The following is a 24,141-nucleotide window of genomic DNA, read 5'->3' as shown; positions in this document are numbered from 1 at the left end:
ATTCATTTAGAATCCCGATAGTTTCCGAAATTTCACTTAGAAGAGTTTTTAAGTTTGAGATCTAAATGTCAGATTCTTGTCAATCAGGATGCCAAGAAGATTGAAGCAGTTTGTTGGCTGTATTGGAGATTCACCAAGTTTTAAAAGTTGGTGAATCGTGTTGCAATAACATGTGTTTCCTTTTTGATAAATTCAGGGATAGCTTATTTGTGCCAAGCCAATCATATAATATATTTTATTCAGCTCATGATTCATTGTAGTCTGCACTTGATTCGTTTGCAACGGCATTCAAGCGATTAAAAATGTGTATTGTGGTGGAGAAGGTTGTGTCATCAGCGTGTGAAATAAAATCAAAAACTTCATACTGTATCCTTGAATATTTTGTGTCTGAGTGTGGGGGTATCATCTGGCCTTGGGGGTATGAAATAGCCTAGCCTAAATAATACCCCGGGGAATAAACTGGACTAGCCCAGAATATACCCGGGGTATAAAACAGGCTCGCTCACTTTAATCCCAGGTACAGTTTGGGCAGGGGGTATATCTTGGGCTGTTACACCGGGAATATACCTGTTGTTCCCACTTCAGATTCTTCGTCCCTGTCTATTGAGTACATTCCAGTGGCGACGAGGATGTCTTCGTGCATCGTCATATTGCAAGAATACGCAGTGGTGGGTGATTGGGAAACCTACACCGATTGTCTAAAGCAGTACTTTGTGGCAAACAAAATGGACACCGATGAGGACGCTGAAAGGCGGCGAGCTGTATTACTGACCGTATGCGGCGCCCCAACGTACAGCCTCATCAAAGATCTTGCCCCAGCCAAACCTTCTGACAAGTCGTATGAAGAGCTCGTCAATCTCGTGAAAAGATATTATCACCCTAAATCTAGTAATATCGTCTCGAGATATGGATTTTATACCCACCATCGTCAAGATGGTCAGTCAGCATCTGAGTTCGTGGCTGATTTTCGCCGACTTGCCGAACATTCTGAGTTTATAGATAAACTCGAAGAGATTTTACGTGATTTCTTTATAATCGGCATCAATGACGACTCAACTCTGCGGAAACTCCTTCCTGAATCTGACCCCAATTTGGCTAAAGTCATGGAAGTAGCCACTGAGTGTATGCAAACTACCGAAAGCCTGCATGTGATCTCTAACAAGTCAAAAGTTATCCAGCAGGACCCATCAGTTAACGAGGTAACCTTTGGCTACAAGCAAAACTGTTTTGTCAAGCCACCAAATTCACCTACACCTCCTGACATTTCTGAATCTACCCGGAAGGTTGGGGAAACTTGTTGGTGTTGTGGTTCCATTGTCAGTACAGGAATTATACCTGTGACAACTGTGGAAAGCGGGACACTTGAAGTGTCGTTGTTCTTGATCCAAGTCGAAGAACTTGTCTCCTGCTTATCACATTGTGGTGAACACTGATGCAGCGGACCATAGGTCACAGAGCACAGCCGAGAGTCAAGTGAGGAACTTTATGAGGTTTTCTCTGTTGGAACAACGAGCTCCGATGCTCCAATTATAGTTGATGTAACAATCGATAAGATCCCGGTGAGGATGGAAGTTGATACTGGCCCTTCCAAATCAATTATGAACGAGAGCAAGTTCACCTCCATCTACCCTCCGAGAAAGGCTCCTGCACTCCGGCCCGCATCTATTGACTTGAGAACATACACCAATGAGGTGGTTCCTGTAGTTGGCTCAGCTAACGTAACTGGAGGATATGGAAACAGCACTCATGTCCTACCACTTCAGATAGTGCGTGGAGAAGGACCAACCCTCTAAGGCCGAGATTGGTTACGAATAATCAGACTTAATTGGAATGACGTAAACAGTTTCCAACTCTGATGCTGGATACGATACCGTGCTCAATACGTACCCGAGCTTGTTCAGCGATGGTGTTGGCACCTTTGCAGGGCCTAAAGTGAGGATTTATGTTTCTGCAGATGCTCAGCCATTGTTCATGAAGGCTAGACCTGTGCCCTACATGATGCGATCAATGATCAAATGTGAGCTTGACCACCTGCAGAGTGAGGGCATCATCTCACCAGTCGAGTACTCCGACTGGGCAGCACCTATCGTTCCAATTATCAAAGCAGATGGAAGAGTGCGCATTTGTGGGGAGTACAAAACAATGATCAACCGCTATTCAAAGCTGGATGGCTACCCTTTGCGCAAAGCAGAGGATCTGTTCACCACTCTAATGGGTGGCCAGACATTCACGAAGCTTGACTTGACGAATGCCTATTCTCAAATGGAACTGGATGATGATTCCAAGCTCTATACAGTATATGTATCAACACTCATCGAGGACTCCACATGTACAGCAGATGCCCATTTGGCATACACTCTGCTGCACCAATCTTCCAACGCAAGATGAAGACATTATTAAAAACTGTATCAAAGACAGTCGTATTTCAGGACAACATATTAGTGACTGGCAAGTCACAACATGAACACCTCGAGAACCTAAACAAAGTCCTCAATCAGCTGTTACAAGCTGGGTTATGCCTAAGGCATGAGTTGAATACCTGGGTCATCAAATCTCCTGTCAAGGCATTTTGCCCTCTCCGAGCAAAGTTGAAGCAATTGCGAATGCACCAATGCCACAAAACATTTCAGAACTTCGTGCATTCCTGGGTATGATGACCTCCTTTAGTAATTTCCTGCATCAACTAAGGACAAGCATCGAGCATCTGCATCTTCTCCTCAGGAAAGGCATTGTCTGGAAATGGGAAGCTGCCCAAACAAGAGCGTTCAAGGCCGCTAAAACCATGCAAGGAACTTATTCTCAGTTGTGATAGCTCCTCATATGGCATTGGATGTGCGTTGTTGCAAACAAATGGAACCGGCAATCTCCAGCCTGTTGTGTATGCATCACAAACCCTATCTGACACTGAATGTTGCTCTACTCAAGTCGAACAATAGGCGTTCGTGTGCGTTTCGGGCACCTTAAAGATGCACCAATATGTCTTTGGAAGACATATTACCCTTGAGACTGAACACAACCATTGTTAGGTCTGTGAGAAACCAGAGCCATTCTGCCACATCATCAGGTCGTGTACAACGTTGAGCGTTGACCCTTGCCAGTTATGCCTATTCATTGGTTTACTGCCCAGGTAAGGAACCATAAGTGGTTATCCGGCATCATTATCGATAACATTGGTGAAATGATGTTTCTTGTGAAGTTGTGTGATGGTAGATGTATACGTAAACATGTTCACCAACTCAGGTTATGTCATGGGGAGCCAAACATTGAACCGCTCAAGTGCTTTTGTCACCCACTGCTGTACCAACACCACCTGCATTTGAACCTGAGGTGTTTCCTCATGAAAGCTTTTCACCCCTCAATGTACCTGAACTCCTTCCCGACCACGTACCCCTTATGTACCCCGACCATGTATCCCTGAGCGCAGTTGTTTTCTCGCTTCACTCTCTGGTCTGAAAGCGTTGGAGTCCCTATAGTCTGGATGGAGGCAGGACCTTCTTCTTCTTCTTCTTCTTCTTCTTCTTCTTCTTCTTCTTCTTCTTCTTCTTCTTCTTCTTCTTCTGATTCTTCTCCTTTCCGAACTCAAGGTTACACCCAAAAACCGAAAATATATTGATAAAATGGAAGTAAAGAATAGAAGGATGTATGAAGGTTGCAGCGGAGATGATATGGATTTTTTTCGGATCTGCTCCCTGCTTGAGCTGTACAATTGACGACTTCAGTGATGAATCCCACGAATCAATCCCTCTTTCATAGAGTTCGTGACCACGTCGGTGGTTGCTCTCTCGGTTTGACATTCTGTCTTTCATCTCAGTCTGGACTCCCACCGATCTGGTGAGGACGTTAACCGGGCCCTCAGCTTTGGACGTGCTCTCAACCTGTTTTTACTGGAGTTGTAGTTTTCCCAATTTTGGGGACCATCCGGACAGCCTCAGTGTTCAACAATTTCCCCCCTCGTCTTCACCTGTTGGATCTGGGTATCTCTCCGGAACTCAGGACATCCTCTGAAGGCTGTACTGTGGTCACCACCACAATTGGCACAAGACATTTATTCACGAGTACAGCTTCCAATAGAATACAGAATACGAGAAAAAGCCGATGCACCCTCGACCCTCAAAACCGAGCTGTAATGGTGTCCAACCCAACTCCCCCCTGTCTTCTTTCATTGATGGTTTATTGTCCCCGACCTGGTTCTTGAGGTGCTTCATCTTCTTGTCATGGCCATTTGGAGGAGCACGCTCGTCGACCTGTGCTGGATCCCTGCACACGTGGGCGTTAGAGGCAATGAGGCAACCCCAATCCCTCTGGGCCCATCAGAACTCTCCAATCGAATTAGGGTCGACATAAACAAATGGCAATCTCAGTGGGTGCAGCAAGAGTAGATGGTGCTTTGAGGTACACCCTTCGGTCGAGTACTCGGTCTCCTTTCCTTGACTCTCCCGAAGGGACAAGGGAATCCTCTACAGCAGGGCCGGATTTAGACATGTGGTGGCCTCTGGGCAGCCTTCAGTAGTGGAGGCCCACCCTACCTTAGAATACTAAAAGGTGACAAGACATATTTACAGTCATCCATAAAGTATATTTTTCAAGAACAAAGAATCTGAACTTCTGCATAAAATAGAGAATGAGATAAGATGAATATCTTATATCTGTTCCACTAACTACAAACTACCATTCAGGCACTCACAAATACATTTTTCTTACAATTTTTTTTTCATGAAATATGTGGAGGCCCCCTGGTTGTGGTGCCCCTTGGGCAACTGCCCAGCTTGCCCATGCCTAAATCCGGCCCTGGACCTACAGGCTAAGACTTAGACACTGCGCTCTAAACGCCGATTTACAAAGAATAGGGCGTCACCCGACAGGGTTCTGCAAGCAGCGTCAGGTTACTGAAGACCTGGAGCACATTCTCACTCAATGCCCTCAGTACTACAGAGAACCCAGATTGCGTCTTTTCCACTGTGTCCGAAAGTTGGGGGGGATCCCCTGGTTGGGGGAGCAGATACGCTTTGTCAATTGAGATACAGGAGCATCCTCAACCCTGCAAATCGGTCTCAAAATTCATCTAAAGGAAACGGGACGAACAGAATAAAGTCCCTGGCATTTTTTTATTTTATTTTTTGTACTTGGCTGTGGTCGATGAGTTTCGGTGCGTGGCTCTGATCACGCCAGTAAACACAAAAAAAAAGAAGCCAAATCGAAGAAGAAGAAGCTTAAAACTTTACGAAGAAGAAGAAGAAGCTATGTAAAGAAGAAGAATCCTAAACCTAGACGAAGAAGAAGAAGCCAAAGAACAAAACGAAGAAGAAGAAGCCGAAAAAGAAGCCGAAAAAGAAGCCGAAGAAGAAAAAGAAAGAAGAAGAAAAAGAAAGAAAGAAAAAGAAAGAAAAAGAAAGAAAAAGAAAGAAAAAGAAAGAAAAAGAAAGAAAAAGAAAGAAAAAGAAAGAAAAAAGAAAGAAAAAGAAAGAAAAAGAAAGAAAAAGAAAGAAAAAGAAAGAAAAAGAAAGATAAAGAAAGAAAAAGAAAGAAGAAGAAGAAGAAGAAGAAGAAGAAGAAGAAGAAGAAGAAGAAGAAGAAGAAGAAGAAGAAGAAGAAGAAGAAGAAGAATCCTCAGAGCGAGACGAAGACGTGCTTGTGTGAAGGTTGGTTACAAAAAGAATTGTATTCGTGGGGGTTCATTTTCTCATAAATTGTTCTTTAATCCTTGTATACACACACATTGTGATTGTGCGTGTGAGAAACCGGAGAATTTTCGCTTTGCACGTCTCATCTGTAACGGACTTCATTCGGAAGGCCTGAGGCCCGAGGCCTTAGACTAGTCCGAACAATCATATAAATGTAAAGGTATATGTGAAAGAAGGCCCGGGACATTTTTGGAGTTAACTTGGTAAGAACACTAATCTGTGTGTGTGTTTATACTGAGCACGAAAAGCGACGTTACCGGGATCTACCTGACGATAAGTGGACAAACGTTATTTTCAAGATGGCGAAGATATCGTGCGAAATGGACGACCGTTTACTCGTCACATCCATCGGCGTTACAGACGAATATTTTGGCTTTAACTTGATGTGATCGAATTAATTTATTTGCGCGGATTCATTTTATCCCCCAAGTTTGGGATTAGTGGTGTCAGGTTGGATTTTAGAAGGGGAAAACTTCGAGGGTATGTGAACTAATTTGGGATCGTCGGGTCCGGTGAACGAGTGGGCGGTTTGTGTTGGAGAAAGGGGAAACGTTCAAACGGTAAATGTGTGCCTTGTCGGGAGAGGTTATAGTCCCGATATTCGAAGAGGAGGTTATAGTCCCGATATTCGAGGAGGAGGTTATAGTCCCGATATTCGGGGAGGAGGTTATAGTCCCGATATTCGAAGAGGAGGTTATAGTCCCGATATTCGAGGAGGAGGTTATAGTCCCGATATTCGGGGAGGAGGTTATAGTCCCGATATTCGGGGAGGAGGTTATAGTCCCGATATTCGAGGAGGAGGTTATAGTCCCGATATTCGGGGAGGATCAACGTTACACACCCAGGGGATTTCTGGTCACGTGACCCATGTGGGCGCCATTTTGTAAACTTCGACAGTTCGTTCTATTTTTAGGTTATTTCTCCGAAATGAGCCCATCGAGTGTGTCCCGGTGTCCTTCCGTACGTACATCCGTTAACGTTTGACTAAAGCTGGAGATATATTGATACACTGGTTTATATATCGATAATACCGGTATGTATATCGATATGACAAAACAAAACAACCCGGTATATCACCGACGAATTGAAGAAAGGTGTTTACAACCTTTAAATACCGGACATGGTTTAAAAAGCTTTGACGTGCTCGGCAGCTCTCGGCTAAACATGCAACAGGAACAGTGAAACGTTTGACGTCTTGATGTAACAGGAAGTAAGTACACAGTGTGTTTGAACTTTTAACCCTCAGCTTCCGATCATCCGGACAAGCAATCGCGTTTTTCTTTACCCCCCGTTGCTCGTTTTAAAGCAATTACCAATTGGTTATTATTTCAGGAATCGGGTATGCTTTAGAAACCCTGTGCCGAGTCGGTGATCTGTGATGGAGATACCGGTACAGCGTTCCTCGAAAGTCATACTTTTGTGTTTTGCATATTTGTACGTCACCGGGCGGTGGTAGTGGTGGAGGTACAGCGGGGGCAGGCGGTAATGACGGGGCAGGTGGTGGTGGCGTGACAGCTGGGACAGGCGGTGGTGATGGAGGTACAGCGGGGGCAGGCGGTGGTGACGGGGCAGGTGGTGGTGGTGTGGCAGCGGGGACAGGCGGTGGTGACGGGGCAGGCGGTGGTGGCGTGGCAGCGGTGGAGGCGGGGGCAGGTGGTGGTGGCGTGGCAGGTGGTGATGGGGCAGCGGGGGAGGGGGTGGTGGTGGCGGAGCAGCGGGGGCAGGCGGTGGTGGTGGGGCAGCGGGGGAGGTGGTGGTGGGGCAGCGGGGGAGGTGGTGGTGGGGCAGCGGGAGAGGTGGTGGTGGTGGCGGAGCAGCGGGGGCAGGCGGTGGTGGTGGGGCAGCGGGGGAGGTGGTGGTGGGGCAGCGGGGGAGGTGGTGGTGGGGCAGCGGGGGAGGTCGTGGTGGGGCAGCGGGGGAGGTGGTGGTGGCGGAGCAGCGGGGGCAGGTGGTGATGGAGGTACAGCGGGGGAAGGCTGTGGTGGCGGGGCAGCGGGGGCAGGCGGTGGTGGCGTGGCAGCGGGGGCAGGCTGTGGTGGTGGGGCAGTGAGGGAGGTGGCAGTGGTGGCGGAGCAGCGGGGGCAGGTGGTGGTAGCGTGGCAGGCGGCGGGGGCAGGCGGTGGTGCCTGTGCAGCAGGCAGTGGCGATGGTGCAGATGGCGATGGTGGAGGCAGGCAGTGGTGAGGGTGCAGCTGGCGGTGGCGACTGTGCAGCCGGTGGGGGCAGGCGTGGGCAACGGTGCAGCAGGTGGTGGTGAGGGTGCAGCAGGCGGTGGCGACTGTGCAGCCGGCGGGGGCGACAGTGCAGCCGGTGGGGGCAGGCGTGGGCGACGGTGCAGCAGGCGGTGGTGAGGGTGCAGCAGGCGGTGGCGACTGTGCAGCCGGCGGGGGCGACAGTGCAGCCGGTGGGGGCAGGCGTGGGTGACGGTGCAGCAGGCGGTGGCGATTTTGCAGCAGGCGGGGGGCGATGGTGCAGCAAGTGGTGGCGACGGTGTAGCAGGCGGTGGCGATGTTGCAGCAGGCGGGGGGGGGCGACGGTGCAGCAAGTGGTGGCGACGGTGCAGCCGGTGGTGGCGACGGTGCAGCGGGAGGAGGTGTAGCAATAGAAGTTAGTTGAAGTGAGGTATGGGAAACGTTTTTGTGGATGATGAGAATTACATCTGTAGATTCTTCATTCTGCAGGATCGTCGAGATGGAATGCTGTGCAGTTTTGAAAGAGCAGGAGTTAGGGACATTGAATTAAAGGGTAAAAAAAAAAAGAAAAAAGATACAAGACGACCCGTGAACCTGTTGGGTTCCCGTTGTGTAATCTTCTCAACACAATTTTTATAGCGCGGCGACATTGCACTGTTATATAATTGACTATTCTGTCCTGTGTCTTCTGTCACACTTAAGGCAGCGTACGTCCCTTTGATCTGAGGGATATAAATATAAATTTGTCCAACATCGCAACTCTTCCCATCATGCATGCTAATTCACCGTGTCTACATTTAAATTTTACAACTGCGCCCCCAGCCTCGCGATATTGAAGTATTCGCTTCTTGTTTTATTTATGAACACGGAAGTATTCGATCAAAATGACGATGTTTGTTTATTTTATGCTTAAAAATAAATCGTTCTTTGTCGATACTAAATGTTTGAGATTTTTGAACAAATCATTTCAAGAAGAAAAAAAAAGATAGCTCCAGCAAACTATACCGCTGAGGTTGTTTGCATTGATCAAATTCTCCCGAAGAGTACTTGACTGAATGGGGAATTGATTTTTTAAGAATTTTTTTCGTTGCCTGGGTTGAACGAAACTTGATACTGCACACCGCAGCAGAACGGTGAAGAAGGTCGCCCTAAAATATTTGCGCTATCGTGCACCGTTTTGACTACATACATACATACATACATACATACATACATTCATCAAAGATGAGAGCTTTAGTAGTATATAGATAAATTGTATCGGGTCATGGCAGGAAGAAGTTGGTTGTGGTACACCTTGGAGCAAATGATGTTGGGAAAGGTTCCTCAGAGGTTTTGAAAAATACAGGATATTGGGTAAGCGGCTGAAAGCAAAGGGTTGTGAGATCATGTTTTCTGGGATTCTCCCAAGATGAGGAAACGATATAGAAATTATGAGCAGAGCAATAGATGTCAACCAATGGCTGAGAGAATGGTGTAGGGAGGAAGGTTTTACATTTAAGAAGCAGTAGGAATCATTTCAGGGCAAAGGGAGTGTTTCCACAATGATGGTCGTATGTTAAATGGAAAGGGGTGCAGCAAGGTTTGCAGTGGTAACTGAGGAAGGAATTCAAGATTTATTTGATCAGTGGAGGGTGGGGAAGGTATTGAGGAAGGAATTGATGATTTAAATGTGATTAGTAAGGACAGGTAAGAAAATAGAATTCCAGGAAGGGAATAGTCAGAAGATTCAGAAAAGTCTTTATTTTCATCGATTGGACTAAAGATTGGCAGATGTAGTTTTACATAAATGTAAGGTGCTAGAGATGGGTAAGAATAATGAAAATAGGGATTACATGATGCAAGGGGCAATATTGGACCATGTGACTCAGAAGAATGATCTGGGGGTGTTCATCGATGTGGGGAGGGGGGGGGGGCGATAAGCAGACAGCACAGTGCCAGGTATCGATAAGTAAAGCAAAGATGGTTTTCAGTCGTATTAGAAATCAGAAGAGGTTGTGTTAACTGTTAACACTGCATAGGAGTTTTGTAAAACCTCATCTCAAATATTGTGTTCAGTTTTGGTCACCACATCTGAGGAAGGACAGAGCTACCATGGAGAAGGTTCATTGTCTCGGGACTGGAATGATTACAGGACTGTGCGAATGTATGTACATTCGTACGTATTTGCCTGTGCAGCAGATTTTCGTGACCGCAAGAACTTGTCAACTGCTGAAAGGATTTTAACCAAACTTGGTACAAGTATGTACTGTACTATGATGAACTGATTCAATTTTTGGGTTCAGTTTGTCAAAGGTTTTGAGCCCTTTGCAAACCATTTTTCAGATCATAACTCGAGTTTGAAGCATATTGTGTTTTCTTTCCTCAACTTATCTCTCTTTTCTCTCTTGCACTTTCTCTCATGTGACTTTTAATTTTTCATATGACTTGAATTCAGATCATACGGAACATTGGGTAACATCTAACGCGGGCAAAGGCATATGCATTGCTGCATTTGCATCAAATTCTATTTTATAGTTTTGTTAATAGTTCACTTTTTTCTTTGATTCAAAATAACCATGGTCTCATCCTTACAGGTAAAATGAAATCGTCTTCTCAAAAGGTTCCTCGGACTCTGCCTGGCTTTAGTGAGCTGGGCGAGATTCCTGCAGAACTGGTGCAGGGTGTCACCACTGGAGTCATACATCCCGTGTCTGCCTTGCACCATCTTGGACAGCGCTTTGGTCTTGAGATATCTTTCATTGAGGTTGAAAATGAAGGTAATGAAAGTGGAGATAAGTGGTGTTGTTATCTTTATGGATGTGTATTGTGTGACTGAAAATTCATGGTTTTAGGCCCTTGGTTAAATGTGACAGCGGACCCCTTTTGAATTCCCAAAAATCTTAAACCACCATTGGCTGACTATCATCGCGGCATGGAGGTGTATGATTCGTAGTGATGACATAATCACAAAAGCAGGATAAACCATGGATGTCCCATTCATGGTTGTTTCAAGCATTTGGTGTGTCACAGTGTTACGTCATTTTTTATTTTTTTTTGGATACATTGACGAGGCTCGTATGAGAGCTAACACACAACGCAGAGCCGGGGGGGGGGTGGCATGAGACAAGAGGGGTGGGAGTGGGAAGGACAAAACAGTGGGGAATAGAGACAAAAGGATTGGAAGACATGTTCCACGTGTTGGCCCAGTTTGTGATTTTACCCAGATCTGCAGAGAGCGAAGAAGCAGCTGCTTGCCGGTGTGAGGGATGACAGATGGTACGAGAGAGGGTGGAATAATCAGCAAAGAGATAAAGAGGATTTTCCAGAGTCGGAGAGATCATTGATGAAAACCAGAAAAAGAACAGGGCCCAGAACACTACCTTGAGGAACTCCAGCCTGGACAGGAAGAGGGGATGAAATAACTCTAGGGCCACATGTTGGCTGCGATAGGAGGGGGAAGTCTGTGAGCCATGAGTGGAGATGGCTTTGGATATCATCGGAAGAGAGTTTGGTGAGCAGGGCAGGGTGCCAGACCGTATCGAAGGCACGTGATATGTCTCGGGATATGGCTCTTATTTCATGACTGGCATCGAGTACCTCCGTCCATTGTTGGGAGAGCAGCACCACCACCAGAAGCAGCATATCCAGGGTAGAGTGCCCTGGTCTGAAACCAAATTGATGATCAGAAATCAAGCCATTGGAGAAGAGGAAGGATTTGATCTCTGAAGCGATAATGGATTCCATCACCTTGCTGATGATTGGGAGAAGGCTGATTGGTCTGTAACTGTAGGGATCTGTTTTTGCACCTTTTTTATGCAGGGCGGTAATGTTTGCTGATTTAGAAGCAGATGGCAGATGAGTGAAGGGTGAAAATAACAGAGAGAGGGTGAGCAAGAGCAGATTTTCAGGTTTTTAGGACACGTGGGCTGATGCCGTCTGGACCGGTTGGCGAATCAGAGTTGAGGTTTCACACCAAGCTCTCCACTTTGTCTGAAGCGAAGGACACCGAGTCCAGGGACAGTTGGGTGCGACTGTGTAAGGTGGCTACAGAAAGTGATGGGTTTCGGACATGACATTTCAATCCAAGCACCAAGTTTAGGCATTTAGCCTTTTCACGTGCGGTATCAGCAGTGTAGCCATTTGAGGTAAGGGAGGGGATGGAGGGGGAGCATACAACAGAAACAGATTTGATTCGACGCCACCTGGATTTGGAAGAGGGAGCCAGGTTTGAAAGTTCAGACTTGAGATGAGAAAGAAATTGTTTTCTGGCTCTCCTTATGGCAGACACACACTTGTTCCGAGCTTTATGGAAGGAACTGAGATTACCCTCAGGTGGGTTTGCTTTCCATGAGGCAAAGGCAAGTTGTTTCAGGACAACTGCATCACCACAAACTTCAGTGAACCATGCGTGGGAGGCAAGGTAGGACAACTGCCTCACCACAAACTTCAGTGAACCAAGGGTGGGATGAAGGGTAGGACAACTGAAGACAAGAGGGGATAAATCTGTGTAAGAGAGAGAGCAAGTTTCTTTGAAAGAATTCTGAGGAAGAGTTGATGTTGGAGAAAGTAGCAATGGGAGACCAGTCTAGAAGTTTGATGGCTGCTTGGAGACCCTGTCAGTAAGCATGAATGAAATGCAAGAATCGACAGCGCTGAGGTGGTTATCTGATAACAGCAAGAGAGATGTCCACTTTGACAAGCATGTGGTCAGAAGAACAGATTGGAGCGGTGGAAGAACGGCAGATACTTTCAGGGAAATTTGTCAAAATCAGATCCAGAAGAGATAAAGTACTGTTGGTTGAGATCCGGGTCGAGAAGTTGACCGATTGAGTCAGTCCCAATGAGTCGCAAAAAGTCTTTTGTTGAAGTGCCATGGCAGGTGAGAGAGGTCCCAACACCCAGCCAACTGGTGTGATGACAATTGAAGTCACCACTCATGAGGAAGAGAGAGTTTGGATGAGAGGAAAGAAGTTGATCCATGTTTTCGGACAGTGAGGTGTAAATGGAGTCATCACTGTTTGGTGGACGGTACAGTACACGTATAAACATGAGGTGGGAGTGGAGGGGAATCCATAGCCAGAGGTATTCCTGGGGATGTGGGGGAATGAGGGAAGTGCATGGAGAGTGAGGAATAGAGTCTTTGATGAAGAGAGCAACTCCTCCACCAGGACGAGGTTCAGGTCTGTCATTCTGGAGGAGGGAGTATCCAGGGAGAGATACTTGGGAGTAATTTGGCGGTGCGGGGAGGCTCATGTTGCTTTTCTTCACGCAGGTTCTGCCGATGACCCCCGAGAGTAGGTTGGTTTCCCAACCGCTCCAGAGCATGTATGACTAAAGTCAATGTTGCATTATGCCCATGTGCCAGACTACTTGCTCATCTTGGGCCATTGTCAACTGACATCACATGACACCCGTTTTCCTTGTCCATACGGTGACCCTCAAACTGTGTAACAAGTGATCATACAAGCATATGACGTTATTCCATTCACTTTCTCTGAAATTTGACAAGACCCACTTTAGTAAAATTTACCTTTCACAGTAAAGCTGTGATCCCTGTCTATATAAGCATGGATATGGATTGAACACGTGAATTGTGGCACAAATGTGTTTCAGAACTGTCAAGGTATATCAGCAAAGAACCTATGTGATGATGCATAGAATAAACTTTGTAAATTTTGGGGAAAAGTTCACTTTCTTTTGTCGTGTACATGTACACGGCGTGTGCGTACATGAACGTTTTTGGGTCCGTTTCAAATTCCATGCACATGAGTTGAAATCTAAATTTTTACTTCGTTGCAAAAGTAACAAAGATCTCCGTTGAATTTCTGTTGACTTCCACTTCCTTCCACTGTGCAGCTCGTCTGAGTACAATCTCGGAGTTTCAAATGTACACTGTTGCGATGTTCTTTGCATTTGAAACCTCACAGACGTTGTCCAAGGCATCTGTTTCACCATGGAGGCGCAGGCTAATAAACGTTCTCTCGCCATCGGGATTGGTAAGAACAAGAAAGAAGCACGGATGGCTGCCGCTCGCTTGGCAATTATTGGAGGGCAAGACAACGGTAAGATCATGAGCCGGCTGTTTCATCATCACCGGATGTTATGTATGTAGTGAAACTGTATTGCCATTATTCTTCAAGCAATGATTAGGCCATTTTGTGTACAAGTTTCCACTTCCAACATGGACTATCCTGTCTGCCACCTTCACAATTTGTTTTTTTTAGTAACGTTAATTACCATCATGCAGACTAGATAAGGTTTGACATCTCGAGCTCTTCAGTCATGATGTGCCAGCCAACGCCTTGCTTTTGAGCCATTGGGCCTCCCCCAGTCTGTCACTTCTCTGGCACAGCTTTGTGAATGGATGTAGCTGTATGCTCGCTTGGAAATGTCTTAACTTATGCTGTACCCTAATCTTATTTCTGTGTTTATTTGGTCTGTGGGACATTGTTTTGTACTTGAGCAAATGTAATGAAATTTTCTTTGTACAGGATGAAGTGGGAGGATGGGGGGGGGAGTAATATTTAGCAGCTGAGGACCTGCTTTCAGGCAGAGCAATCAATACATTGCACTGCATGCCATGTTCCCCTGCACAATATTGTTACGGTTGTGGAAATTCGCAAACCACCATTCAGGTCCCGTAGGTGAGATATCTCTGTAAGTACATGTGTAGTTAGCCCCAAACTCGTTGTTTATAGGGAATAAATGTGATTCATTCGGGCTGCGACCCTTTGAGATAGCTGTTTTTCTGTTCTATCTTTATTTTGAACCAACCACGTCTCAACCGCCATCACACAACAACCACCAACCACAATGCCACTTCACAACAACAACAACAACGCCAACAGCCACGATCTTTACCTTCACAACTCGCTCCCGCAAACATCGCATCACCGCCATTCCAAACGGCACCATGGCCATAAACCACCACCATAAACCCTCCACCACCTTCACCTCTCTCCTGCGGCCATTCCCGCACCACTTGTGAGCACCGAGCGTCAGGCTGTCCTGGGCTCGTACGGGACGCGCGCCGAGCCGCGAGTGCAAAATGCGGCCTTTCCGAGGAGAATTCGGATCAGGAATGCCACACGCCCACTTCTGATCCGTCCAATCAGCAAGCGCGGGGCGGTTTGGCCCCTCCTCCAGGCGCGTCGGTGTAGAATCGAGATATGCAAATTCTAGGACCAGGGGAGGTTCACGCCCCTTTTTCTCCGTCCAATGGGCGAGCGTGGCTCCACCCCGAGCCCGTTCTGATCCAGAAATTTGCATATGGGTTCTCCCGCCGGCGTATAAAGCGCCGAGCGCGGGGCGAATCTGAGGAGAGTCAGTTTTGGAGAGCAGAGTGTGGCAGCGGCAGAGTTGGTTTGGGTCGAGTCGGTCTCGGCAGAGTCGGTTTGGGCAGAGTCGGCCTCAGAAGAGCGGAGAGTGTTTTGGGCAGAGTCGGGTTGGAGCGCGGAGTGGAGTCGGGAGGCGAGGGCGTACAGGTGGTTTGCTGCAGTCGGCTGAGGAGAATTGGGGAAGAGACCGAGGAGTTCGGGTCCGAGGCAAGGAAGACGGCGGTCGGCGATGAGGTCGCGGTGGAATCGCTAGTCACAGGACCCAAGCAAGCCAGCTATCCTCTTTCCCCAGAGCATCAACAATTCTCCCCCCCTTTTTCCCCCGCGCTGAGATAGTGCGAAAAGGGGGCCCCATTCCCACCCCACTCCAAGCAGTGCCAACGAAACGCGCGAAGGAGCACGAAGTCGGGGCACTGCCGCGCTGCCACATTTGCGGCTCATCACAAAGACACGGGTGGGGTCCACCCGGTCTCGCGGACCTGACCGCTCTTTCAGGTCCCGCGCAAATATTGGCCCACAGGCCCCGTCTGCCCCCTTGTCTTTGAGGGTGGCCCTTTTCTTTTGTTTCTGTGTAAACGTGTGTGTGTGTGGCACCAGTCTGGTGAAGTAAAACTGTGTAAGTGTTGCCGTGTGTACGCGTAGTCAGTTGTAGATCTGCATTGTTGTGTTTCTTTTGTTACATCTACTTTTTGTGCATAATTGCTTTAACTGTATATGTGTGCTTTCCGTGTGCCGCGGAATAAATGTGCATCATGTTGAACTGTTTTCCCGTTTCGCTTCGTCTTTTCTCTAATTGAATCTCCATCTTGCTTCACGTAAAGGGTTGGTGGTGGGCTTAATACGACCGATAATTAATCGGAACCGTCGAGGCCGACGATAACACTGCTCGGTTATCCCGATAGTACGGAACGGATCGCTTAAGTGGCCCTTGTCCGGAGTCGACCTGCGGCGAGGTGCGATCGCCCGGTCTACCCTCCGTGTGGGTACTTAGGTAGGTCGAATTTGGCGAACAACCCTATCCCACGCGGGGGGCCGATTGGCACGATCGTGGTGAGGCCGAAAGGCCCACCCGTGACTAGTTCCCGGCGTTAGTCCGAGAGGGTCACGACGGGATTGTCCGTCCGGTGGGCGACGTGCCGTGATTCGAGTTACGTGGCCGCCCGTACGCTGGCGGGCGCGAATCCGCAACAATATACTGTTTCTTCCTGGGGCACTCTGGGTACCAGCGATACCACAACAATGACACCTGCTTTCTCACTGCACTCAGCGGGGCATTTCCGAAGGAGGAATTTCCTCCTCATGGATGTCAACTTATGGGGATTGCATGTGCTCTTTTCCTTTTAAATGCTGAATGTCAAGCAAGGAATCAACAAGTACCTTTTTTAAAGTCTTTGGTATGACTCGTCGTTCGGGGTTTGAACTACCGACCTCCCAGACTCAGAGCTAACTCTCTCACCATTACACCACCGAGCCTGGTTAAATGTTAATGTAATGTGTGCGCACACGCGTGTTGTTTACTTATTCTTGTCATTCTTTTTTTGTTTGCTTGTGGCATACGAGCTGACATGTTTCATGTACAAATGAAATAAACCATTTAGCATGGTGTCAGCAAATGGTACAGTTGGCTGAATTACCTCAGTCGATGAATACCTGTTTCACAAGGCTTTAAGCTACCCTGCAGCTCACCTAAGCATCTTGTTTCCCTCAGCCGCTTCACCCAGTTCTCGTCTGCCAAAGCTCTCGCATTCGCCAATGCAGTTTGTGGAAGCTGATAAATACCAGCACAGGAGGTTTTTGCCCCCAGTGCAAGGCGTAAGCTCCAACCTCCCTCAGCAACGGAAATTGATGCGTGCAGAAGTGATCACCACAACGTCGTTGGAGCACCTGGTGTCATTGGTGGAAAAGTTGCCTCATGGACGCATCGATATGATGAATGTTGCGGCGTTCCTCGTCAAGAAACGTTTGTCTCGCACAGCAGTATGGGATAATAACCAAGTGGCAGCATCAAATATTTGTTAGGAGGAGAAATTTCTTACATGTCATCATCGGATGTTTTGGGCATGGGGAACTGTTTCTACAGATTTCTTGTGAGGGTTTATATTCTCAATGGAGAATGTCATTTTAAACTTTTTAAACACAATCCTCCACTTTTTTTTTCAAAATGAAAACACTTACATTATGGAGGGGGAAAAAAGATAAATCTGTGACTAAATAATTTCTTGTCCCACCGTTCGTCACATGTCCCGTTAATATCCGTCACACTTGGTCTCCATCGTTCTTGATACGACACCACTATAAGGCTTAAACTGAACCAACACAGGGCTGATAGTTGTTGGGAGTATCCTTGTGCGTAAATTGAATGAGATTTGGGAAACCCCAAATTGGAATTCCCCCTGGAGCATCGACAACAGTCCCAAAATCCGTTGCAACAATCGATTACATGTAAAGTCGTGGCCAAAAATATTGGCACCCTTGCACTTTTTTCAAATAATGCACTATTTCTTCCAGAAATTTTTTGAAATTTAAAATATCTTTTGGTGTCCACTGATTTATTTCTTTGGTTTGCAGTGAAAGCAACCATTGTGTGGCCCTAAATGGAGTTCTCTCATTCCCTCTTCCTGTCCACACTGGAGTTACTCAAGGCAACGTTCTGGGCCCTGTTCTTTTTCTGGTTTTCATCAATGATCTCTGACTCTGGAAAATCCTGTTTATCTCTTTGCTGATGACCACCCTCTGTCATACCATCTGTCATCCCTCAGACCAGCAAGCCACAGCTTCTTCATTCTCTGCAGATATGGATAAAATCACAAACTGGTCCAACACGTGGAACATGTCTTTCAATCCTGACAAATCTCACACTCTCACTGTGTCTCTCCAAAAGGACTGGTTTGGACCCCCCCCCCCCCATCTACTTTATCAACAAGCTTCTGGGTCTCACTATCTGCCATGATCTTTCCTGGGAAAGCCACATTTCCAACCTGGCCTCCAAAGACTGGGAATCCTCCATCGTGCAAAGCCCTTCCTCTGCCCACCTGAGTTCCTGACCACGTACAAAGCTTTTGTCCGCAGCCTGATGGAGTACTGCTCTCCCCTCTGGGCTGGCACTCCTGCCTCCCACCTGTCTCAGTTATTTTGACTGCTTGACTCAACTGCTTGACTGCAGTTATTTTGTCCAAAGGCTGTGTGCTACCAAAGATTAAGTCAAGGGTGTCAATAATTTTGTCATTGCCAATTCTTTTTATTTTCTGCTTTAAAAGGACATATTAAGTTCTGAATAAAAAACAAAGGTTCTGTCATATTAACACTGAAATGAAGAATTGTGGAGACCAAATACTTTTGTCAATTTCAACTTATTTTTTGAGAAATTGTGAGTTATTTGAAAAAAGTGCAAGGGTGCCAATATTTTTGTCCATGACTGTACAACGACAAATCGAGCAGAATTGTGACCCAAATATTTACTTGTAACTGTATTTGACCCTTTAGAACTCATTAGCATTAACCTTTGGAACCCTTTAGAATTACCCTTTGAATCCATTCAATTAGAATTACCCTTTTCTACCCTTTAGAACTCATTAAAATTACCTCATTAAACTCATTAAACTTTAGAACTCATTAAAAAAAAAAAAAAAATTACTCAATTAAAATTAATTAAAAAATAAATAAAAAAATAAAAAAATTTAATTATTTTTGACGGGCAGATGGATGGAAGAAAGGACAGAGTCAAATATTTAAGCAGCTTCACTGCTTTGGGGGGGGGTGGGGTGTTTTGCTGATTTTTGTTTTTTGGGTGTGTTCGCATAATTTGTGGAAGAGTAGTTTTTACAAGTGTCATCTCACTCTTTTCAGCTGGAGAGCCTTTCAAGGTTGTTTCAATGGGTACAGGAGAGGGTGTTTGTCAAGAGAACATTAAAGAATCCTCAAACTGGGGGAATGTGACGGCTGGTTACCTGTTGCTGGACTCTCATGCCGAAATCATAGCCAGGAGGGCCTTTCTAAGGTTTATTGCACACACTGCCTTTGTGGTTTCAATGACATTGTGTGTGTGTGTGTGTGTGTGTGTGTGTGTGTGTGTGTGTGTGTGTGTGTGTGTGTGTGTGTGTGTGTGTGTGTGTGTGTGTGTGTGTGTGGGTGTGTGTGTGTGTGGGTGTGTGTGTGTGTGTGTGTGTGTGTGTGTGTGTGTGTGTGTGTGTGTGTGTGTCAGTGAAACAGACAGACAGACTCTTTCCTTCTCTCTTTCACTGTTATTTTCCCTCATTCATTCTTTCTCTCTCTCCTCCCCCTATTTAAAGTCCAATTAGTATGATGTCATCGACAATGCCGTATCTGCTTCACCTCTGGAGGCTTGGCAGATACCTGTGGTAAAGTAAGTGAAATCTGATATATCATTATGTTTGATTCATTATTCATTTTAATTGCCCTGAACACCTTGTTCCCTATTCCTTGAGGTACCTGTACCGCCAGGCCATGATTTGCCTACAACCATGGTCTGGTGAACACACTGGTGGATCCATTTTCATGCCGCCTGGCTTGTCCCCTCAGCCTTGGCTTTCTGGGTCTCTGAGGCAGCCGATGCTTACCCTTCGTTCTGGAATCACCTTTCACTTGTATCTTAACCAACTGCCAAAGGGAGCCGCCAGTTTGAACCAACTGTGAGCATGTTGCACACAATGGTCTTTGCCTCCGCACACTCATGACTTGTAAACCTGATTTTTAAATAAGCTGCAACAGCAGTACCACAACAAATAAACAGCGAAAACAACTAATCTATGTAGTGTTATTGCCTGGCAAACTGATGATGAATTTCCACCTTTTTGAGGTGAACACCAAGAGGAACCAGCATAACCATGCTGCTGGTACATGCCATGGGGAAAGATTCTGTGTGGGCAGTTTTCTCTGATCCGTGATTAGCTTTTCTTTCACTTTTATTGGATGTTTATTTGTTTTCATTCAAAAGTTTCAAAATGCTTTTTAGTCTGGTACTTTTAGGTTTAGGGTGTGTCACAGATAGTGCAGAATTTCTGTTTCGTGCAAATGATCCGGGAGTAACTTGCTGAAAGTCCCCAAAAATCCCATGTGTGCGTCATTGAAAAATGTCACCACAAAGTTTGCCTTCTTTGTTCTTTGTGCCATACTTTTTCATGCTAGAGGATAGGGTGACTTCACAGCTTCACAGATCCTCACTCTTCTTCAATCTCTTGTTCGAGTTCTGGCAAGGAGAGTGAATTGCTACATGTAAGTCCCAAACAGCCACATACTGGTGAAATGAGGGATCCCTGCTCACCAGCATCTGTATCTACAGATACAACCAGCTTTACCATTGCAAGAAATGATGTTCATTAGTTTTTCTGTTCCTGATGGAAACTCAGTAGGTATTGGTAGCAGTCTGTTGTTTTTGGTGGTCCATCACAATGCTGTGGGATCCATTTAATTCCTAAGCTATTGTTGCACTTCTAAGTGCACCCAAAACGAATGTTGAGCTGCAATGCTTTTAGGCGGTAAGGTCTTCAGCTGAAAGAGAGGGTTTGTATTTTTGTTGGCATTTTCTTTTGTGAATGCATTGTACTTCTGCTCATTCAAACATTTCACATTTTCTCCACTATAGAGTGCCAGTACAGTCTTCTCCAGCTTGAGGAATGTCTTCATGTATTACTTTGGGGTCATGGCAACACTTTGACCACTTGCTTTCGGTGCTCATTCCCCTTCAAAACTCTATTTCTTCCCTTGTCAGTATTGAGCTGATGTATCACAGCCAGTGACAGTGTGAAAGAACAGGAGGTTGTCCATTGTTAATCCAAGAAGCAATAGGTGACCTAACGTCGAACAGTTTCTGTGGGGCTTTGCTTGTGCCTGGATTCAATACAAACATGCTGGAATTTTCGGTGTCAAGGCCACAAATGTCACGAGTACATCTGTGTCAGACCCCACCACGACAACAGGATGGCCTTCACCAGCAAGAGTTAAAGCAGTGGAAACAATCAGTGTCTGCATCACTGACTGCCTATCTGTCTGTCTTCACTTCTGTTTGAACACTTTGTGGACCCTCAGATAGTAATGCAATGAGGTGTCCTTTGTTTGCCTTAAGTAACGATGTCATGAGATGACTGTTAATCTCAATGTCAGCAGTTGATCGTTTTTCTGCCCTCCTTTTCTACTCTTGATTTGGTGGGTTGTGGTCCAGAATAACCATAAAACACCATAGTTATGTTCAGTTCATGTTAAGTCTGCACCTAAGGCCAAAAAAAAAAAATGTTGCATTGGCGTAACCCGCCCGACCCTAAAAATTCCGCCGACCCTACGTTTTTTTTTTGTTTTGTTTTTTTGCTATCGAAAAATTTTGCCGACCCTATTTTATTGCTATTTTTGTTGTTTTGCTATCGTTTTCAAGTATCTTGTTGATTGCGATCGCGATCGCAAAAACCCGGAAGTGTTTCGGACAGAACCCGCCGACAAAAAGGGTGGTACTCGAGCCGGGGGAGATTTTGGGAGGGATTTATTAGGAAAATAAAAATAAAAAATAAAAAAGATCCCGACCGACCTACCCTATTTTTCAGTGACCCGTTACGCCAATGCAACATTTTTTTTTTTTTGGCCTAATGCACATAGCAATCACAAACTTGTGCATAGTTTGCTTGACCAGGCCAGACAACAGCATGGAGGAGATAACCTCCATCCAAGATATCGGTGACATCCTGAGGTTCAATTTCATCAGAGACAAGGGAGATTAGTCAGGACACCATCGCAGCCTTTGTGGGCTATCTCATGGAAACTTCATCAAAGAGGGCTGGAGGCTGGTAACAAATTAATATTTTAGGTGTTGTCAAGTCGGAGATAGAATCAAAGCCTGAAAGGATACGGTGGAGCATTTGTTATGCGTTTACCACAACCTCATTGCCAAGTATTTTGATGGCGTTTCTCATTGATGGACTTCACTTTATTTTTTGTGCTTCAGTTGCATGTCTGCAAATGTTTACCCTATAATTTCTCTGGCTTTTGATACCCCCATTCATTGCCTCATCACAGTTCACTGATTCATCAGCGACCATTCTTCTCTACAGACGAGTACACTTTGTTGTGTGTATTCAGCAATTCAATGAAGCGCTCAACATCACTGTTGGTCTAAGCTCCTTGTGGTGTTCCGTTGTCATGTTGAACATTTACAAAGACTTCCAGGGTATTGCACGAGGGAACAGTCAAGTGTCCAGCTGCATGGAGGTCAGGCAGCATTTGCTTGACGGCATATGGATGAAGATACCAATCCCCTGTCCTTTTAGCTCGTACAAACAGCCTCATGATGTTCACCTGCTCAAAGTACTGAATCCACATATTGGCTGTTCTGTTGCTTCTACATGCCTGATCACATACTTTGCAAAGAAGTGCAAACAGTTCTTCAAGATTTTGATCTGTGAACACTGTTTTGATGTCTGCTCCAGCCAACAAGTACTGATACAGCTGATGCACATTTTGTTTTCATCCATTGTCAAGGTATTTTGATTCCTTGATCAGGAGAGTAGCAAGTGCTTCCTGGGTATGGAAATGTGTCCGTAAAGCCCTTTATGTGGATGTGACCAGTAATAATCTGGGAAACTGACGTTGGTGCATTCTCAGTGCTCCAAAGCTCTTCCAGTCCACTCCCTATCACGACATGTCAAATTGCTCTGAAGTAGGACATCAACAAGTGAAACCCTCCTCGTTTCAAAATGATATTGCCAAGCATGGGGATTCATAATGGTGTGCCATTGACTTTGCTCTTGTTGTGTTTTATATTTGTTGTGCGATTGACATGGAAAAATGTAAAAATATGTCGTGATAAACCATTCCTTTCACCCCGTGAAGCCCATAGGACTGCCGAGGCAGTTTCATTTGCCTAAGGAGTACAGTCCTGGACAGGTCGCCACTCCAACACAGGACACTCGAATGGCTTATTACCCCAGTAAGCTGGTACTCATTTTGCCGACTTTGGAAGGATTACAGGCTGAGTCAACCCACCTGGTGTTATTTCAATGAAACTACAGGGCTCAAACTCAGAACTCAAAGATTTTAAGCCAGCCACCTCAACCATAAAGCCAGCACCAGACTTAAAATATGTCGTGCTTGCAATCCGTCGTATTATGGTGTCGTATTGTTGTCATTCCCACCTTGTTTGAGTGTTTTTATGCCTCCGCTTATTAAGTCGCCTGAGGCATCATGTTTTTTTGGTTGTCCGTATGTCCGATAAACTGTGTGCGCAGTCTTTAAATACTATTTCATACATCACCATCAGACATCTGCTTGTCCCTCCAGCCACTTACCACTGATTGTTGGCACTTACCACGGATAGTTTTGTTGTTGTGGTGATGTGTTCAACTTCTCAGCATTAACGTTTTAAAATATCTAACCATCAAAATATTTTGAGGATCTCATTCAATCCTTGGTCTCGCCTCATGCACCATCTGCCATTGGTTCGGTACTTTCACAACCCGATGCACGAGTGGGTGAGAGAAGTGCGATGTTTGTGGGGTGTGATTCCTCACTATTTGATATAATCAGTCGTGATAAGTGCTTCGCAATCTGAGGCATTGCCAAAGTGTTCGTTAAACCATCTGTTGGCTCCGCACATTCCTTCGATCTGCTCCTTTCGCTCTTGCTCTGGTGTAACCTCATATTAGCAATGGGGTTCTCAAGTACTATTTGTCACGTTTAGTCGAATTGCTGTTCTCGCTTCTCTGTAATAAATAACCTCAGGCACCAATCTCTTCAGTTTGTGTCGCCAACGCCCACTTCCCATTGCAGAGTGAATGCACATTGTGACTCCCAAATTGGTGCTGCAACTAATTTTCATCAATTGTGCTTTCTTGTTTCTCATTTCTCCTTCCTATTTGTACATCCTCTTTCATGAGTTTTATCCATGACTTCAATTTATTACCAGTGTTTCCATTGGCAGTCAGAAAAGATTATTTATTGGGCAGATCATGC

The 24,141-nt window shown here is 45.8% G+C and overlaps 2 protein-coding genes across 4 annotated transcripts in view; one reads left to right on the top strand and one right to left on the bottom strand.

Annotated features, from left to right (window-relative positions):
* The window catches only part of CFAP91 (cilia and flagella associated protein 91), a 125,410-nt gene that overhangs the window by 67,899 nt on the left and 33,370 nt on the right, over positions 1–24,141 (bottom strand). The gene's annotated exons all lie outside the window — the stretch shown is intronic.
* Positions 1–24,141, top strand: part of LOC147029882 (profilin-3-like) — a 55,377-nt gene that overhangs the window by 641 nt on the left and 30,595 nt on the right. For 2 of the 3 annotated variants that reach the window (XM_085873357.1, XM_085873353.1), the window contains exons 2-6: positions 10,447–10,629; positions 13,780–13,914; positions 16,898–17,149; positions 19,036–19,186; positions 19,635–19,838. In XM_085873357.1, coding sequence (XP_085729483.1) covers positions 10,447–10,629; positions 13,780–13,914; positions 16,898–17,149; positions 19,036–19,186; positions 19,635–19,838 — 925 coding nt within the window. Of the gene's footprint in view, positions 1–5,862; positions 5,885–10,446; positions 10,630–13,779; positions 13,915–16,897; positions 17,150–19,035; positions 19,187–19,634; positions 19,839–24,141 lie in introns of those variants that run through there. The other variant, XM_085873354.1, reaches the window with a different exon arrangement.

The sequence above is a fragment of the Eptatretus burgeri genome, chromosome 3 (genome assembly GCF_056783735.1).
Source record: "Eptatretus burgeri isolate ZD-2024b chromosome 3, Ebu_testis_v1, whole genome shotgun sequence".
Taxonomy (NCBI): domain Eukaryota; kingdom Metazoa; phylum Chordata; class Myxini; order Myxiniformes; family Myxinidae; genus Eptatretus; species Eptatretus burgeri.
The sequence above is the reverse complement of the archived record's forward strand: the minus strand, read 5'-3'. Positions and strand labels throughout refer to the sequence as shown.